This window comes from Schistocerca serialis, chromosome 5, assembly GCF_023864345.2.
Source record: "Schistocerca serialis cubense isolate TAMUIC-IGC-003099 chromosome 5, iqSchSeri2.2, whole genome shotgun sequence".
In the NCBI taxonomy this organism is placed as follows: Eukaryota; Metazoa; Arthropoda; class Insecta; order Orthoptera; family Acrididae; genus Schistocerca; species Schistocerca serialis.
In genome coordinates this window covers 380,558,114-380,579,146 of record NC_064642.1, presented here as the reverse complement: position 1 = coordinate 380,579,146, position 21,033 = coordinate 380,558,114, and the positions used below count along the sequence as shown (strand labels likewise).

General features: G+C 45.0%; 1 protein-coding gene across 1 annotated transcript in view; it reads left to right on the top strand.

Moving 5' to 3' along the window:
• The window catches only part of LOC126481954 (protein nervous wreck), a 724,156-nt gene that overhangs the window by 473,468 nt on the left and 229,655 nt on the right, over positions 1–21,033 (top strand). The window contains exon 5 of the mRNA XM_050105913.1: positions 2,307–2,451. Within this exon, the coding sequence (XP_049961870.1) occupies positions 2,307–2,451 (145 nt within the window). The remainder of the gene's footprint in view (positions 1–2,306; positions 2,452–21,033) is intronic.

Below are 21,033 nucleotides of genomic sequence, written 5' to 3'. Positions count from 1 at the left end.
TGGAATGAAGAGCTTTTAGCAAACAGAACACAGCATGTTGATATCAATGGAGAGACGTCTACAGACGTTAAAGTAACCTCTGGCGTGCCACAGGGGAGCGTTATGGGACCATTGCTTTTCACAATATATATAAATGACCTAGTAGATAGTGTCGGAAGTTCCATGCGGCTTTTCGCGGATGATGCTGTAGTATACAGAGAAGTTGCAGCATTAGAAAATTGTAGCGAAATGCAGGAAGATCTGCAGCGAATAGGCACTTGGTGCAGGGAGTGGCAACTGTCCCTTAACATAGACAAATGTAATGTATTGCGAATACATAGAAAGAAGGATCCTTTATTGTATGATTATATGCTAGCGGAACAAACACTGGTAGCAGTTACTTCTGTAAAATATCTGGGAGTATGCGTGCGGAACGATTTGAAGTGGAATGATCATATAAAATTAATTGTTGGTAAGGCGGGTACCAGGTTGAGATTCATTGGGAGAGTCCATAGAAAATGTAGTCCATCAACAAAGGAGGTGGCTTACAAAACACTCGTTCGACCTATACTTGAGTATTGCTCATCAGTGTGGGATCCGTGCCAGATCGGTTTGACGGAGGAGATAGAGAAGATCCAAAGAAGAGCGGCGCGTTTCGTCCCAGGGTTATTTGGTAACCGTGATAGCGTTACGGAGATGTTTAATAAACTCAAGTGGCAGAGTCTGCAAGAGAGGCGCTCTGCATCGCGGTGTAGCTTGCTCGGCAGGTTTCGGGAGGGTGCGTTTCTGGATGAGGTATCGAATATATTGCTTTCCCCTACTTATACCTCCCGAGGAGATCACGAATGTAAAATTAAAGAGATTAGATCGCGCACGGAGGCTTTCAGACAGTCGTTCTTCCCGCGAACCATACGCGACTGGAACAGGAAAGGGAGGTAATGACAGTGGCACGTAAAGTGCCCTCCGCCACACACCGTTGGGTGGCTTGCGGAGTATAAATGTAGATGTAGATGTAGAAGAACCTACGATGTAAAGAACATATCAGTAACAGTGTTGTCATAGGAATGTCTCCCCGAAGTCAGAACAGTCACTGGCAATAAATAATTTTGATTTACTAGAGGAAACATTGAAACATAATAATGGGACTTTCAAAATATTGCAAAAAACACGCACACTTCAAACATAGCAGGACCACAATCACGATCAAACCAGTTAAGATCTATTACTAATGGTAATATCGTTCCTTATTCTTTATGTTACTATAAGCACTGAATTCTTCACCGCTATCGAGGTATTAAACAGCAACACAAATAGAAAATACAAAGATTCCGATATCAGAGCTGTACTCTCGACTACAAACAGTGATCAAGCCTTAAGATATAAGCTACAGCCGCTGTGGTGACTGATAATTCGCAATTTTTCACAAACACAACTTTTATTGATACTGAGTTCACAAGGTTGATGACTGGAGAACAAACGAAAGGTAATATGAACGATGCCAGTAAAAGTCTCCTAATTGAGTCAAACTAAAGTTCACTTCTAATTTACCACAAAGGTTCGTGGTAACACACACACACACACACACGCACACACACACACACACACACACACACACACACACACACTAGTAACAGTCCAACTGAGAGACGAAGACATAATCTTTAACGGTCGCAGTACACGAGGTTGGGATCTGGCGTGAGCTGAACTTCGGGGCTGGTTCTAGCCCCTAAATAGCTGTCTCCAGCCAGTCAGGTTTTGGCTTAGTGATACTTCCTGCAGGTTGTGGCTGGAGCTCACCCCTGCAGGAAGTAGTGCTCGGAATGCCTGTTTCCATTATCTTGTGTGTAAATAGCTGGTGTTTACCGTTGTGCTTTTGGTACGCCTGGGGCTTAGACAACCTTGTACTCTGTAGTGTAATATGGGTTACCGGCCCTCAGGGTCTACCTTGGCTCCGGTATAACAGCCGCCATCACGGTGTCGACTCAGACGGACGTGGTTCTTTCAGACTGTGGCGGTTGGCCGCCGTCAGTAAAGCTGCGGCCTCCCTTTTATTTCTCCACATACACAGGACGGTTAACGCTCTTTGCCTATTGGTTCTAACGACCAAGCGGACAGGCATTCAGCTGCCACAGATCCCTACTCATTTCTTATCCTGCAGAAATAAAGTAGTGCCATTTTGTGCCGTCGAAGTACTCGCAACACCTCCAAGATTGCTATATGTTTTGTAGCTGATTTACACAAGCGTACATATCTAAATGAATTCTTATTTACTGCTTTGACTTTCGTCCCTATTGTTCACTAAGTGGTGCTGTGCTGTGACGTTGCAGGAACATGTGGAACGTGTGGCGCACGGTACTGGAGGAGAACGAGAAGTTGGCACGCGCGAGGTTGGCAGCCGTGGAGGTATTTCACCAGCAGATAGCGGACGACGCTAAGGTGCTACGGTCGCAGAAGGTCCAGAACGCCAAGAAGGTCAGTACACACCCGCCACACTGCATTCACTGTGCACATTCAGTCAAGCAACAACACGCGTGAAGTTAATTATCTATTGTGTTATTCTTCTATTCTTCCCTAGCGTTTATCCCGTCCAGTACGCGGTCCGCCTTTTCAGAATATCTCCAGTGTAATACAGCGGATTTACAAGAGAGCCAGAGGCAGATCCAAGTTACAAAAGGCATCCACGTTAAGACTAACACTGGAGTTGTACAAACGGCATTAATTCCTGGCATTAGGACAGTCAAAAATTTCGTCGTGTCATTTATTCACCTTGATCACAGCGTGCTAGGTTTCGCTGCGATTGCAGCAGATGAATTGCAGGTTCATCAAAATTCGAGTCTACTCTCCCCAGGCGATCCGAAAACCTGTTTATGGCGTACGGAGGTAATCCGATAAGCCAAATGATGTACGGTGCCGCTACGTGCGGAAGCAGTTTTCAGTTCCGCGCGATAAGCGCCCAAAGCCGCAATGCGGTCTCGCCTATTTGCACTGAGCCCTCCGTCCAGGTCTGCTGTTTGCGCCGGTGTAGTCTCTCGGACACACACAGACCGGTAGTACTGGTTACGGCGGCAAAACACAATTAATCAAGCCGCCTGCTGTTTGCTGTCCAGACGGGGTCTCGGTGATTAATCAATCGTGATTAAAACGCTGGAAGAACGGCTGACCACTCGCGTCGCTTAAAGAGGGCAGATGAGATGTTCGGCTCCTTTCCAATCACACGGCCACCAGCACGGAACGTGGGTAACAACACAATTAGGTGTAGGGGCGGCTGTGGACAGCAAACATCAGCTGGGATTATGTCTGCTTATGTGTCTGTTAAGTACAACGTAGATTCACTGCATATTGTTAAAAGCTAAATACTTACAAGAATCTACAGAATATACAGAAAATGGCCCAGATCAAAACACCCACTTAGTAACTGCGTCCCATGAAAATTTTATTTTGACGCTAATTTCACTTTAAGAACACCTTAACTCTGGGCGCACTTACTTTGCGTAACAGCTAATCAGTAGGCTTCATTGAATGTTTATGCATCTGAACGATTAAGTTTCCTATCAATGAATCCGTCTATTGACTTACAAAATGTATAGTATAGTGCTCCACCTTATAGAAGAAATAAGTGTTATGAGCAGGCTTGGTTCACAATTGTGTGTTAGATACATTTCCACACAAAGATTGAAAATATTGAATAACAGAAGAATACTGAATGGATCTTGTAGCCGCGTGGAATTAGCCGAGTGGTCTAAAACGCTGCAGTCTTGGACTGTGCGGCTGATCCCGGGGGAGGTTTGAGTCCTCCCTCGGGCATGGGTGTGTGTGTTTGTCTTTAAGATAACTTAGGTTAAGTAGTGTGTAAGCTTAGGGTCTGATGACCTTAGCAGTTAAGTCCAATAAGATTTCACACACATGTGAACATTTTTTTTTTTTTCGGGTCTTGTAATGTCATTAACGGCTCCAAAGATCTCTATGTGAAGTTACCTCTTGCAACCTGAAAGAACCACACGAAAACGCTTCTAGCAATCTTGCGATGAATAAATAAGTGACGACAGTGGAAGCAATTCTCGGTTTATAAATACGCTTGCTGAGCGGTAAAGGCCGGCCGGTGTGGCCCAGCGGTTCTAGGCGCTTCAGTCTGGAACCGCGCGACCGCTACGGTCGCAGGTTCGAATCCTGCCTCGGGCATGGATGCGTGTGATGTCCTTAGTTAGTTAGGTTTAAGTAGTTCTAAGTTCTAGGGGACTGATGACCTCAGAAGTTAAGTCCCATAGTGCTCAGAGCCATTTGAACCATCATGGTAAAATCCCGAGTACCATACAACTGAGCATATCCCTTATCGTTAAATGTATGCTATTAGTTTAAATACGGCAAGGAGCGTAAATAAATTTAGAAATAATCATGTCTAAACTACTGACTATTTCAACTCAAAACACAGCTCATAGTACATGGACGACATTTAATACTATATGAACCACATGGCACCCTATACCACTACATAACAAGTATTTACCCACATTCAAGAAGCCGATAAAAGTACCTAGTCGTTACATTATTTATTAAGGATTTATACTGGGGTTATCACCTAAAACTTGCACACCAAATATTGCTGCCCGCATCTCGTGGTCGTGCGGTAGCGTTCTCGCTTCCCACGCCCGGGTTCCCGGGTTCGATTCCCGGCGGGGTCAGGGATTTTCTCTGCCTCGTGATGGCTGGGTGTTGTGTGCTGTCCTTAGGTTAGTTAGGTTTAAGTAGTTCTAAGTTATAGGGGACTGATGACCATAGATGTTAAGTCCCATAGTGCTCAGAGCCATTTGAACCAAATATTGCTGAAATGTGCTGTTTATGTGGAGTTTTCACAAAATGCCTTGGTAGTCAGGGGCTCGTATTGTTACCCAATCAATAATAATACTTAGAAAGTGCTTATTAAGTCGAAAGTCATACACATACTGTATGTAAGGAGTAGGAGTGGACCCGAAACTGAACCCTGTGGCACTACCTTTCTTATCTGCCGATCTCTCTCCAGTAACCAAAGTTTTCTACCCTCGCAAGTTTGTTTCAGTTTTTCAGCACAGTTTTTTGCATTGTATTTGTTACAACATTTTTCAAACATACACTTTTTAAATAGGACAATGCCTATTGATACTAACAGACTAAAATTAGGATAAATTAGAATGTTAGTGGTATTTGTTGCAGTATTCTAATGCGAGTCGCTTACAAGATATCGTATTTTGAAAAGATTCCAAATCGACTCTTGTTTGTGCCATTCGTCCTGTATAGTTGCTAGGTAGAATGTTGTTATGTTTGATTACAGTGAGCTTGTATGTTCCTTGTGTACATTGTGACTTGAAAGTTAGAGTGTGATAGTGCGAACAGTTGGCCGTGAGTGACGATGGGATTTACCAATTCAGAAAAACCTGACACGTTCAAGGCATATGAAGAGTGTAGGAAGAATGCAGTTTGTTCTTGGACGATGTAAGCGGCAGTATATCCCAGTAGATGTCGATCATCTATGCAGTTATTTATTAACCTATTGAACCAGTTACGTGAAAGTGGTGGTGTAACAACTAGTCAGCGTAACAGAAGGAAACAAGTGACAGCAGAAGAGGGGAAAATTAACGTTCTTGCTGCTGTTGCAAGTGATCCCCACGTTAGCTCTCGCGCAATCTCACAAGGAAGTACCATGAGTCAGGCAATGTCCTAAGCATTCTCCATTCACATAGGTTCCAACCTTATCACATCTCCCTCCATCAAAGCTACATGGAAACGATTAACTATTATGAGACTTGTGTTAACTTACGTACAGGGGCATTAAGACGGATATTCCAGATATATCACAGATCTTGTTAAGCGATGAAGCCACATTCACCAGCCACGGCCAGATAAACATGCAATATTTGTCTGTTGACAGTGCCCGTTGGCTTTGACAAGTGGAACGTCACCACCCATGGAGTGTAAACGTGTCGTGTGGGATAGTGAACCATCAGGTCATATCCCCATTTTTTATAGACGAAACACTGAACGCGCACAAGCATCGCAGCCTCCTAACAGGCCATCTCTATGATACTAAAAGGCCTTCTGTGATACCAAAAATGCTCTGAGCACTATGGGACTTAACAGTTGAGGTCATCAGTCCACTAGAACTTAGAATTACTTAAACCTAACTAACCTAAGTAAATCACACACATCCATGCCCGAGGCAGGATTCGAACCTGCGATCGTAGCGGTAGCGCGGTTGCAGACTGAAACGCCTAGAACCGCTCGGCCACATCGGCCGGCTGACTCTGTGATACCAATATGGTGGCTGTCCAGCCAATAGTGCACGAAGTACTACAGCACGTGTTCACGAATTGTTTCCAAATCGTTGGATTGGACAGCCTCTTCCCCGGATTTGAAGCCTGTAGATATTTTCTGTGGGGAAAGTTGAAAGGCACTGTTTACAAGGAGTTACCAACGATACCGATGATATGCAATGATGTATTACTGGCTCCCTGGTCCGACGTCTTTGCTGAAATGCCAGCACATGTGCAGCATTCGTTCCACACCAGATTGGAAGCGTGTATTGCCGATGTCAGTGGTTATTTTGCACATACCCTGTTATAGTCAGTTGTCTCTTCACTGGCCAGAATCTACATAACTAATGTATACACTTGTTCTTTAGTTTTGCTACCACAGGTATTGCACATGTGTGCGGTAGCGTTCTCGCTTCCCACGCCCGGGTTCCCGGGTTCGATTCCCGGCGGGGTCAGGGATTTTCTCTGCCTCGTGATGGCTGGGTGTTGTGTGCCGTCCTTAGGTTAGTTAGGTTTAAGTAGTTCTAAGTTCTAGGGGACTTATGACCACAGCAGTTGAGTCCCATAGTGCTCAGAGCCATTTGAACCATTTTTTTTATTGCACATGTGTCGGTATGGCAACTTTTCAAAATACGTTATCTCGTAAAAAACTCGCACTAGAGTCCTACAACAAACTTCACTGACATTCTAATTTACCCTACTTTTAGTTTGTTAATGTCAGTAGGTATTGTTCCATTAAAAAGTCTATGTCTGTACAAAGAACTCACCTTCTAAGTATGATTACAATCTGTTGACTGCCTAACAATATGAACTCTGACTACCAAACCATTCTGTGAAAACCGCACACGAATAGCACTTACCATTTCCGCTATATCTGCGGTGCGTGTTTTAGGTGATTAACCAATTACAATTCGCCCTGATTCATATGTGTACTATAGAGTAAACGAGTTCTAGCCCTGGTTAATTATGGTTTGATGCCCCGCAGCACTCGCACAAAACATGTTGAGTAATTCCACTTTTAATGGCTCACTACAACGAACGTGAACTATTTTCAATAATATAACATGTCAAGCTGCGCTATACAGTGCGTTATCTCAAAACCAGTGGCTCGTAGCCAAAGAATACAGTAAGAAAATCTCACTGCAAGTTTCACATACAAGTCCAAGCTGCAACTATCATCCAGCCTCTCCGTCTACATGCATCAGAACAACCAAAGGCTAAGGAGAACAGAATTTTGCGTCCCATTAGAATACCGAATACGGTGCATGGTACAGGCCATGCTGATTTCCTATTGGCCGAGACATTCAGCTCGCCAGAGAGTGTCGTTTAGATTCCCCATTTTAAGTGAGCAGAGACTTTCTTCACCTCAGACATCGATTAGTGGGCACAGGTTATCTTAGTAAAAGTGCTCTAGTGTTAGCAGATGCGTAAAACATGGTAATCTATAAGCTGACATATGTTATAGGTAACTTTCAACAGTATGTGGCCGACACTCCTCTACAGGAGCTATCTAAAAAGGGGAAGGCCTCAGACACGGCCAACAGATTTGGCTCAAATGTGGCAGGTCGCTTGTGTACAACCTAATACGAAGGAATCTAAGATATTTTGGGTCAACACCCCCGCGTTTTTGAGAAAATCACCCCTAAAGGTTATAACGAGCAATCGACTCAAAAGTGGAGGGATCGATAGATAATTATAAATACGGCATTTTTCATAATCAGGTATGGGGTCCGAAAACGCATACTTTTCCAGAAATCGAGGTAAGAAACTTTTACAACTGTCACTTCTCTAGCCACATGGTAAACGCTTTTTGCCGACAGCACTGATAGCGCAACGGCCAAGGCTGGCTGGGAATCGGAGAACCCGGGTTCGAATCTCGAAGAAACCGACCGGATGTTCTTCTTTTCGTTTGTATTTTTCCATATTTCAATTGATAGGGATAGGATGGTTAATAAGGTAAGTAAATCAATAAGAAATGATAATAAGGGAGGCAAACAAGTTTCTCAAACCTCTTGGGATAGTAAATAACTAAAATGTTACTCCAGGTCACTTTACAATCTTCCAGTCACTGTTACGTGTCCTCACTTTCCTTCGAACAACCAAATGGATGGTACTTGTCATATAAACATTCCAAACAAATATACTCACGGCACCAAGAAGATCTAATGAATGCAATCTTTCGACAGCTACACTGTTCCTTCCGAAGAGTCGGCGGAAAACAAACTTGGTTTACGTTTAAAAATATGTCTTTTCCGGGAACTAATTTTGATGCGTAGCACGCATTCGATATCATCGCCTGAAAAATCGGTGCTGAAAGTTGGTTATGAATTATGCTGTGAATAGTTACTGCATCCGTGCGGTTGTGCAATTCCCGCTGGGTTTTCGGAAACACACTGCAACTCTGAAGCCTGGAAATAAAGTGTTTAACCTGGCGATAGAAATAAACATCACACGGCTGGCACACAGGTGTGCGGTTTGGCGGAATTTCTTTTACTGTGCACGTCGGCTGACCCTCGCCATCTATAAACATTGTATCATATATTGTAGTATTAATTTGTCCACTCCAGGAATCGAATATTAGACAAAACTTGTTATCAGAAACGTGTGGTTTTAAAACATTCTCATGAAATGTTCTGTAAACAGATAATGTAAACATTTTTCAACGAGTCGGTTAAACGATTGACCTTTTCTATAAAACGATGACCAAATGTAACATTGGAAATTGGAGTAACATTTTAGTTCTTTACTATCCCAAGAGGCTTGAGAAATTTATTTGCCTAGTTATTATCATTCCTTATTGATTTACTTACCTTATTAAGCCTCCTATCCCTATCATTTGAGATATGGAAAAATACATCTGCTCGCTTTCTTCGAGATTCGAACCCGGGTTCTCCGATTCCCAACCAGTTACCTTGGCCGTTGCGCTATCGGTGCTGTCGACGAAAAGTGTTTACCATGTGGCTACATAAGCGGCAGTTGTAAAAGTTTCTTACCTCGATTTCTGGAAAAGTATGCGTTTGCGGACCCCATACCTGATGATGAAAAATGATCTATTTACAATTATCTATCGATCCCGCCAATTTTGAGTCGATTGCTCGTTATAACCTTTAGGAGTGATTTTCTCAAAAACGCGGGGGTGTTGACCCAAAATATCTTAGATTCCTTCGTATTAGGTTGTACACAAGCGACCTGCCAAATTTGAGCCGAATCGGTTGGCCGTGTCTGAGGCCTTCCCCTTGTAAGACAATGTCGAAATGTCAGCCACATTATCTTTTCAGTTAGTTCGCCAGTCAAATGTTTTCTGTTAATTTATCCCACGCAGATAGTTCGCCGATTTCCGTTATTTGGCAAACTGGTTTTCTCCTAAATTTATGGGCTCCTTGACACCACAGTTGGAAGTTAACCTACGGGAGAGAAGTCGTGTGTGACATGTCTGTGACTCGTATACATTTTGTTCCGAGTGATGAGATCTATTTATTGATTACTTTAATTAGCATTCGCAAATAAAAGAACCCATATCGTTGTTCTCGACGGTGAGTGTTTGTCAGTGACAAGGGTATCGTCAGCAGTGCCCAGGGAAATGTGATAGAACCACTCTTATTCTCAATACAAATAAATGATCGGTGAGCAGCGATCTGCTTCTTTGTTGAAGATGCTGTGGTGTATCGTCGTTCAGTGACTGGATGAATTAAATAAATTTTCTAATTCTTTCGATTAGTCGCCGCTTGCTCTAAACGTAGAAAAATGTAAATTAACGCAGATGAGAAGGGAAAAAATCTCGGAAAATGCGAATTATAATATTAGCACTGTGCTGCTTGGCACGTCGATTAAGTATCTAGGCGAATCGTTGCAGAGCGATATGAAATGGAACGAGCACTTAAGGGCGGTAGTAGGGAAGGCGAATGTTCGGTTTACATCTACATCTACATCTACATGATTACTCTGCAATTCACATTTAAGTGCTGGGCAGAGGGTTCATCGAACCACAATCATACTATCTCTCTACCATTCCACTCCCGAACAGCGCGCGGGAAAAACGAACACCTAAACCTTTCTGTTCGAGCTCTGATTTCTCTTATTTTATTTTGATGATGATTCCTACCTATGTAGGTTGGGCTCAACAAAATATTTTCGCATTCGGAAGAGAAAGTTGGTGACTGAAATTTCGTAAATAGATCTCGCCGCGACGAAAAACGTCTTTGCTTTAATGACTTCCATCCCAATTCGCGTATCATATCTGTCACACTCTCTCCCCTATTATGTGATAATACTAAACGAGCTGCCCTTTTTTGCACCCTTTCGATGTCCTCCGTCAATCCCACCTGGTAAGGATCCCACACCGCGCAGCAATATTCTAACAGAGGACGAACGAGTGTAGTGTAAGCTGTCTCTTTAGTGGACTTGTTGCATGTTCTAAGTGTCCTGCCAATGAAACGCAACCTTTGGCTCGCCTTCCTAACAATATTATCTATGTGGTCTTTCCAACTGAAGTTGTTCGTAATTTTAACACCCAGGTACTTAGTTGAATTGACAGCCTTGAGAATTGTACTATTTATCGAGTAATCGAATTCCAACGGATTTCTTTTAGAACTCATGTGGATCACCTAACTTTTCGTTATTTAGCGTCAACTGGCACCTGCCACACCATACAGCAATCTTTTCTAAATCGCTTTGCAACTGATACTGGTCTTCGGATGACCTTACTAGACGGTAAATTACAGCATCATCTGCGAACAACCTAAGAGAACTGCTCAGATTGTCACTCTGGTCATTTATATAGATCATGAACAGCAGAGGTCCCAGAACGCTTCCCTGGGGAACACCTGATATCACTTCAGTTTTACTCGATGATTTGCCGTCTATTACTGCCAACTGCGACCTTCCTGACAGGAAATCACGAATCCAGTCGCACAACTGAGACGTTACCCCGTAGGCCCGCAGCTTGATTAGAAGTCGCTTGTGAGGAACGGTGTCAAAAGCTTTCCGGAAATCTAGAAATACGGAATCAACTTGAGATCCCCTGTCAATAGCGGCCATTACTTCGTGCGAATAAAGAGCTAGCTCCGTTGCACAAGAACAATGTTTTCTGAAACCATGCTGATTACGTATCAATAGATCGTTCCCTTCGAGGTGATTCATAATGTTTGAATACAGTATATGCTCCAATACCCTACTGCAAACCGACGTCAATGATATAGGTCTGTAGTTCGATGGATTACTCCTACTACCCTTCTTAAACACTGGTGCGACCTGCGCAATTTTCCAATCTGTAGGTACAGATCTATTGGTGAGCGATCGGTTGTATATGATTGCTAAGTTTACTGGGAGAATTCTAGGGAAGTGTAGTTCATCTATAAACGAGACTGCGTAATGAACACTAGTACGACGCTGTTGAGTACGTCTCGAGTATATGGGATCCCCACCATGTCGGATTAAAGGAAAGCATCGAATCAGTTCCGAGGGTTGTTGCTAGTTTTGGTACCGGTAGGTTCGATCAACGAGAAAGCTTTACGGAGATGTTTCGTGAACTCAGATGGAAATCTCTGTAGGGAAGACGAAATTCTTTACGAGAGGCACTGCTGGGGAAATTTAGAGGAGCGGCATTTCAGGCTGTCTGCAAATCGATTTTACTGCTGGCAACGTACATTTCGCGTAAGGACCACGAAGATAAGAGAAATTAGGGCTCGTACGTGAGCAAGGAGTTAATATGTTTCCTGTTACATACAATAAACTAGCTCCCACCCCGTGGTGCCACATGTCATTAGAATTCAGAGGCACACTATAATTTTGAAACAATTGCTAAGTCTCTACCATGTTCCTGATGCGACGAGTGGTATTAGATGTGCGACTGTGGGCTGTTACACTGGTTGCCTGAATCCGTTTGTCGTTGTTAACGGCAGTTGGCTTACCGATTGTCGTTGTAGATTAGAGTCATAATAAATCAGATTGGCAGTAGTTTTACACTAGCGTTGGATGTTAGTTTCTGGTTACCTGCGCAGTATTTTTCAGAAAGAGTGGACTAATCCTGAGACCCTAAGGCAAAGAATGGGAAGTCGACTTCTTCTGCCACTGTTTTCTGGTATCTAAAAAGAAGTTCTTCATATCGATCGCCTGGAAAAGGGAAATACAAAGACTGTCGAACACAATGGATGTGTACTGGACCATATAGATGAAAAATTTCGTGAAAATAGGCCTGAATATCAGAAGAGAAATAAAATCTTCTTTCATAAGGATAAAGAGGAATCTAGCGTAGCCTTGTTAAAATACTAGGCTTGTAGAAGAGTCTAAGAGGTTTATGGGAGTTTCACATTACTGATATTGCACATGGCATTTTGTTTTATCCCTTCAAACAATTAATCGATTCTTTAGATGCCTGTAGATCATAAACGGACTAAATTTCAGTCGTTCCTGTTGATTATTTTATGATGTTGCACCTGTGTTCTTGCATTAGTGTGGTTACTGTCCATGCCGCTAGAGTTAATAAGAATGGATATGACAATTAAACGAAAGGAAAGAATGAAACCAGGAGCTGACACTGGCACATGACTCTCGAGTAGCACCAAGAGAATGGCTGGACTTATTGTGCCACTGATATGACAAAACCTAGGGAGTCCATTTCCACTAATCAGAGATTTGCGATTTAATCGAGGAACTTGGCTTTTAGTATAATGCACAGGAAAAATACTTCATCACTTCTCCTCTCCTCGTCGGGAAAATACTGTCGATGGAATTCTATTGCTAAACCAGGATCTGACGGAGGTGCCTCTCCGTCGAACCCCACTTGACAACACTGCTTTAGCGATGTCGGATAGGATCCTTCGCAAAGATACTTGCTAGAACATTCTATAGGCCGTGGCAGATTCAGCGTCGTGTCTTATTTTGCAGGCTTTGCAGACTCTGAAAATGTGTCTTCGCCGTGCTGCTCCACGATGCACTTCCATTGTATATCTCAGCGTAAATATAAAGTAAAAAGATTATCAAACCACATTTGACATATTGATCAAACGGCTTATTGAGTAATGGGTAGAATGGAAATTCCGTGTGGCTAGGGCCTCCCGTCGCGTAGACCGTTCGCCTGGTGCAAGTCTTTCAAATTGCCGCCACTTCGGCGACTTGCATGTCGATGAGGATGAAATGATGATAATAAGGACAACACAACACCAAGTCCCTGAGCGGAGAAAATATCCGACACAGCCGGGAACCGAACCCGGGCCGTTAGGTATGACATTCCGTCGCGCTGACCACTCAGCTACCAGGGGCGGACGAGTAACGGGTAAACTACTCCAATACCACGATTTGGCTTTTCGTGGCGTTAAACGCAATTCGTTACTGGGCCTAGGCGTCTTGCAGACGGTGATTAAAAACCACTGACCATCTACATCTGGTGAGAACATTCGTGTCGCCCACTTAGATCCTCTCATTACTCTCTGCATTGTCTGTGTAGATAGAATATAGTATGGGGCCGAGTATTGAACCTTGCGGTACTCCAGCTTTTAATCTTCTGATGGAGGTGGTTGATTCGCCTGCGTTCACGACGAACGGCCACCCCTGAAAATAAGCTGCTATAAATTTTATGTAGAGTTAGTGGGTTTTGTTGCTGTGCGGCGGCAAGATTTACAGAGCATTGTGAATAATCACTGTAACCTCGTCACAAGCATACGGCTCTGTTTCCGGACTGGCAGAGTGTTACATCTGTTTCGCAGCAGGTTTGTCTCTGAGCCGCTGTTGAGAACTGTAAGCTGCGATACTAAACGCGAGGTAACACATTTACATGCCGAAACCTCGGGAACTGATTGTCCTTTGAATCGGTCATCCGTGATCTGCGCTCCACAGACCGAAGGCCAGTAGGGGATCTGACGAATTTCTAATTACATCACACTGCTCCACTCACCGTGACGACAGGAGAGCTCGCTCTCCCCAACTCAGTGGATATCTCTAATTCAGTTGCTGATGTGTGTAATCCGATCGACAAAACCCGTTTACAAGCATACGATAATAATACAATTATCATCGTTATTCTGGCCACAGACGGGAGAATTGGGCTCGACTGACCATCGTATAATCCATCACCCAATGGCGTCATACGGATGCGGTATGGAGCCGCGACTTCACCACACCGCAGTCCCGGTTGCTATCGGGTTAGTAGAGCTGGTGCCACAACTGCTAGGTCAAGTAGCTCCTCAGTTGGCATTCGACGGCTGGATACACACCGTTCCAGTCCTCCGACCGAGGAAAAATACCTGACACTACCGGGAGTCGAACCCAGGTCCTCTGCGTGGTAGTCAGTCACTCTGACCACTCAGATACGGAAGCGGACTACAAGCGTACAATCGCCAGAAAAAAATGGTTTATTGTAACTAATCAGAGGCTATTCTAGAAGTCGGTCAAGGAGGGTGGGGGGCTAAAGGGGAGGGGGGTGTTTGGAGGAATGGAATATGGCTTAAAAAAAGGAGAGGGCTAATGGGGGGGGGGGGGGGGGGCGGCGCGTTTGGGGAAATGGAAGATGGCTTCGAAAAAGGAGAGTAGGGGTCCTCCACCTACAAATTGGTAAAATTTGGTTTTGCCTAAAGTAGTTTTTGGTGACTGTTTTGGGGTTCAGGGTAAAATAATGTGCATTAATAAATAATAAGACGCCCATTTTAAGTTAAATGATATTTACTGGTTTAGATAGTAAGCTGTTTGCCGCTATTATTCTTTCGTTAAAATGTGTTAGAAATACAATTCAACCCATATTGCTACGTAATTATAAAAAAAAAGATTGAATATGTTGGGGTAATACATTCGCTTATTTCTGAAGTCATTTTATCCAGTGTAATATGATACTCCTTTGGGGAGGGGGGGAGGCTATAGCCACCATAGCCTCCCTCCCCCCTTCCTACCGCCCCTGTAACTAATCGCGGATGTAAACATTGTCAGTCTAAGGTTCCTGGTACGATCAAAGGGAATTTTTAAAACTGATGTTAGCTATTTCATCTTTCGTCAAGAAGTGCATAGCGACTACGAAAGTCCTTTTGCGAAGTGTATTAATACTCTCTGTCGCAGTTGATACTTTTGTTTCGTTAATGAAAATGAAATGTTGTGTGGCTAGGGCCTCCCGTCGGGTAGACCGGTCACCTAGTGCAAGTTTCTTAAGTGACGCCACTTCGACGACTTGCGCGTCGATGGGGATGAGATGATGATGATTAAGACAACACAGCACCCAGACCCTGAACGGAGAAAATCTCCGGCCCACCACGGAATCGAACCCGGGCCTGTCAGCCTGGTTTTCCGTCGTACTGACCACTCAGCAACCAAGGTGGACGTTTCGTTAATAACATTCGAGGATCATTCTGTAATGAAACATGCACACAAGGTACAACGGCTATAAGTGCAAATAATTCTCTTGGTGACGGTGTAATGAAAAACATTACATTAGTATTCAGTAGATGGATACGAACGCCGTTCACACAGCCAACAAATGCTCGCCCGTATTGGGTACGGGCATAGTGCCGTAAGGGTGAAGCGATTCATGTAATTATTCTAACCAAAGATAGTTCAACTTTCACTCATACTTATTATTATAAAAAAGGACTAAAATAAAGCAAAAACATTAATTATGATTGAAACCGTCACTTCTCCAAGCCGATAGATAAGAGGATATTGGACTATAGATTACGTACAATATTCCGTTAAAATGAGAACAATACGGTGCGGCACAGTGCGCGGGACAGAGAAGGGGAAAGCATCTGGAACCAAACTCTCGTTTCACCGGAAAGGATTAAACACACGATTTCGACCCGGACATCGACAATTGTGGGGTAAATGGAAACACGTGCTGTAGCCCAACTACTTCAGTCGTGAACAAGCCATCCTTCACAACATAATTCGAAGCAAAATCCCCTAAACTCTAGAAGAATTAGAACAATTCGCGTAACACTGACCCGACAATATCAAACCGCAATCACACTGGCCGCGATACAAGACGCTTGACTGCAACGTAAGTAGTTGCAGATGCCGAGGTTAAAGCCATCTGCAGAAGACGTGCCTCGGCAGAAGTGCACGCTGAAGAGCCAGTAGAAAGGTTTCGGAGAATACACTGTCCAAAAATCCGCCGAAGAGTCCCCACAAGAGTAACTCTGCCCAGAGCTCTGTGCAGAGAAGCCACCAAAAACTATTTGCCAATCTGCAATGTTATTAAAAGAGCTCCCACTGCGATGCAGCGTAACAAGCCTTGCCCTCCATCCTCCGAAAATTTTATTTACCCTCCAGCCAATTTCTGAATTATGCAAGTGTAAACAAAATGTTAACAATCTGGTATAGATTAAGACTCGCGAAAAATGTTGCAGCTCAGACAAGTGCGAGCAAACCTATGGTCATTTTCCTGGAAAGAAGGCGTCCTGATTCCCATGGTGTCTACCTTTTAGGCATCGACAAATCGTAGTGTCTCCGATCTGTATGGAACGAGATGGTTCTTCATCTACATCTACATCCACCCTCCGCAAGAAACCGTACGGCTCGTGGCGGAAGGGGGGGGGGGGGGGTACCCTGTACCGCTACTGGTCATTTCCTTTACTTAAATGTAACTCCATCCTGGGTTCAGGAGCGTGGGACAGTGGCTGCTCCATGAAATGTCACAATACTGGCGGCCGCGGTGGCCGAGCGGTTCTAGGGGCTTCAGTCCGGAACCGCTCGCTGCTAAGGCTGTAACGGGACTGTGGTGGCTTCCATGTGCTGAATGGTGGCTGTGGTCATACTATCCACACTTGCATTTACTGGCGTTTTTGCTTTTTTTTTATTTCGGAAACGATTTGTGACACCCTCAGATGGAATTTCACTATTTCATCACCCCAGAATTGTCTAAGGACGGCATTATACCATTGAAAAGCGGCCCTCCACCCGCAATTACGCGACCATTACTCGGCAAGCGGCCGCTTCCTGCTTGCGTTCCAGTGCTATCCGGTTTTTGCTTCAAGGCACCAATTACTTAAAGTTGAACTGGGTCTCGGTTACTTCCTTTGGTTTTACGTAATGTTGGTTTCTACAATGTTTTAACATCCTTCATGATGAAAACACATGACAACAAGTATAATTTAACACGAAAGAACACAAAAGTACTGGAGACTACAACAACAGACGAGAACGCCAATCTATCGTAGCCCCTACACACAGTACGCGAAGGAACTTGCCCCCCTTCTTGCAGCGGTGTACCGTAGGTCTCTAGAAGAGCGTGGCGTTCCAAAGGATTGGAAAAGGGCACAGATCATCCCCGTTTTCAAGAAGGGACGTCGAATAGGTGTGCAGAACTATACACCTATATCTCTAACGTTTATCAGTTGTAGAATTTTGGAACACGTATTATGTTCGAGTATAATGACTTTTCTGGAGACTAGAAATTACTCTGTAGGAATCAGCATGGGTTTCGAAAAAGATGATCGTGTGAAACCCAGCTCGCGCTATTCCTCCGCGAGACTCATAGGGCCATAGACACGGGTTCCCAGGTAGATGCCGTGTTTCTTGACTTCCACAAGGCGTTCGATGTAGTTCCCCACAGTCTTTTAATGAACAAAGTAAGAGCATATGGACTATCAGACCAATTGTGTGATTGGATTGAAGAGGTCCTAGATAACAGAACGCAGCATGTCATTCTCAATGGAGAGAATTCCGAAGTAAGAGTGATTTCAGGTGTGCTGCAGGGGAGTGTCGTAGGACCGTTGCTATTCACAATATACACTCCTGGAAATGGAAAAAAGAGCACATTCACACCGGTGTGTCAGACCCACCATACTTGCTCCGGACACTGCGAGAGGGCTGTACAAGCAATGATCACACGCACGGCACAGCGGACACACCAGGAACCGCGGTGTTGGCCGTCGAATGGCGCTAGCTGCGCAGCATTTGTGCACCGCCGCCGTCAGTGTCAGCCAGTTTGCCGTGGCATACGGAGCTCCATCGCAGTCTTTAACACTGGTAGCATGCCGCGACAGCGTGGACGTGAACCGTATGTGCAGTTGACGGACTTTGAGCGAGGGCGTATAGTGGGCATGCGGGAGGCCGGGTGGACGTACCGCCGAATTGCTCAACACGTGGGGCGTGAGGTCTCCACAGTACATCGATGTTGTCGCCAGTGGTCGGCGGAAGGTGCACGTGCCCGTCGACCTGGGACCGGACCGCAGCGACGCACGGATGCACGCCAAGACCGCAGGATCCTACGCAGTGCCGTAGGGGACCGCACCGCCACTTCCCAGCAAATTAGGGACACTGTTGCTCCTGGGGTATCGGCGAGGACCATTCGCAACCGTCTCCATGAAGCTGGGCTACGGTACCGCACACCGTTAGGCCGTCTTCCGCTCACGCCCCAACATCGTGCAGCCCGCCTCCAGTGGTGTCGCGACAGGCGTGAATGGAGGGACGAATGGAGACGTGTCGTCTTCAGCGATGAGAGTCGCTTCTGCCTTGGTGCCAATGATGGTCGTATGCGTGTTTGGCGCCGTGCAGGTGAGCGCCACAATCAGGACTGCATACGACCGAGGCACACAGGGCCAACACCCGGCATCATGGTGTGGGGAGCGATCTCCTACACTGGCCGTACACCACTGGTGATCGTCGAGGGGACACTGAATAGTGCACGGTACATCCAAACCGTCATCGAACCCATCGTTCTACCATTCCTAGACCGGCAAGGGAACTTGCTGTTCCAACAGGACAATGCACGTCCGCATGTATCCCGTGCCACCCAACGTGCTCTAGAAGGTGTAAGTCAACTACCCTGGCCAGCAAGATCTCCGGATCTGTCCCCCATTGAGCATGTTTGGGACTGGATGAAGCGTCGTCTCACGCGGTCTGCACGTCCAGCACGAACGCTGGTCCAACTGAGGCGCCAGGTGGAAATGGCATGGCAAGCCGTTCCACAGGACTACATCCAGCATCTCTACGATCGTCTCCATGGGAGAATAGCAGCCTGCATTGCTGCGAAAGGTGGATATACACTGTACTAGTGCCGACATTGTGCATGCTCTGTTGCCTGTGTCTATGTGCCTGTGGTTCTGTCAGTGTGATCATGTGATGTATCTGACCCCAGGAATGTGTCAATAAAGTTTCCCCTTCCTGGGACAATGAATTCACGGTGTTCTTATTTCAATTTCCAGGAGTGTACATAAATGACCTTGTGGATGACGTCGAAAGTTCACTGATGCTTTATGCGGATGATGCTGTAGTATATCGAGAGGTTGTAACAATGGAAAAGTGTACTGAAATGCAGGAGGATCTGCAGCGAATTGACGCATGGTGCAGGGAATGGCAATTGAATCTCAATGTAGACAAATGTAATGTGCTGCGAATACATAGAAAGAAAGACCCCTTATCATTTAGCTACAATATAGCAGGTCAGCAACTGGAAGCAGTTAATTCCATAAATTATCTTTGAGTACGCATTAGGAGTGATTTAAAATGGAATGATCATATAAAGTTGATCGTTGGTAAAGCAGATGCCAGACTGAGATTCATTGGAAGAATCATAAGGAAATGCAATGCGAAAACAAAAGAAGTAGGTTACAGTACACTTGTTCGCCCACTGCTTGAATACTGCTCACCAGTGTGGGATCCGTACCAGATAGGGTTGATACAAGAGATAGAGAAGATCCAACGGAGGGCAGCGCGCTTCGTTACAGGATCATTCGTTGCGGAGATGATAGATAAACTCCAGTGGAAGACTCCGCAAGAGAGACGCTCAGTAGCTCGGTACGGGCTTTTGTTGAAGTTTCGAGAACATACCTTCACCGAGGAGTCAAGCAGTATATTGCTCCCTCCTACGTATATCTCGCGAAGAGACCATGAGGATAAAATGAGAGAGATTAGAGCCCACACAAAGACATACCGACAATCCTTCTTTCCACGAACAATACGAGACTGGAATAGAAGGGAGAACCGATAGAGGTACTCAAGGTACCCTCCGCCACACACCGTCAGGTGGCTTTCGGAGTATGGATGTAGATGTAGATGCAGATGTAGATGCGATTGGTCGGATCGTTTGTCATCTCCGGCGGCCGGCTGTTGCCGTGTGAGTTACCGGATTGCCAAAGCAGCAGCATGGCAACCGTGTGCTGTGGAGCCGGCACCGGGAAAGTGTGAAGTGTCTCAAACACTGTACATCCCGACAACCGTGTACCGGCGCCATTTACATGGTAACCGGTCAAGTGTGAAACGACCGTAATGTCCGCTCACATGTTGCCCAGGTTGTTTTGACTGTGTCGCTGAAGTTCTGCTGGGAGGACCTTACACATCTTCCATTCAATCCCGAAATCTACCCACGCTATTTCCATATTTTTGGAGCCCTAAAGAGAGACATTCGCGGCAGTCGAATTGCTTCGAACGAAGAGGTGTGCATGTGTACAATCATTGTCCCGCAGACAACCATAAACTTTTTTCCATGAAGACAAAAATGGCTCTGAGCACTATGGGACTTAACTGCTGAGGTCATCAGTGCCTTAGAACTTAGAACTACTTAATCCTAACTAACCTAAGGACATCACACACATCCATGCCCGAGGCAGGATTCGAACCTGCGACCGTAGCGGTCGCGCGGTTCCAGACTGTAGCACCTAGAACCGCTCGGCCACTAGGGCCGCCCCATGAAGACATTCACTGTCTCAGTAGGATAAATGGAGTAACAATTATGGCTGTTACTTTTGATATAATAAATAGTTTACGTACTTTTTTCCATATGACTCGTTTTCCACTTGAATAAAAGCGTACTTTTAGTTTTAATGTACATCCTAATTCTTTGTCAGTGGCC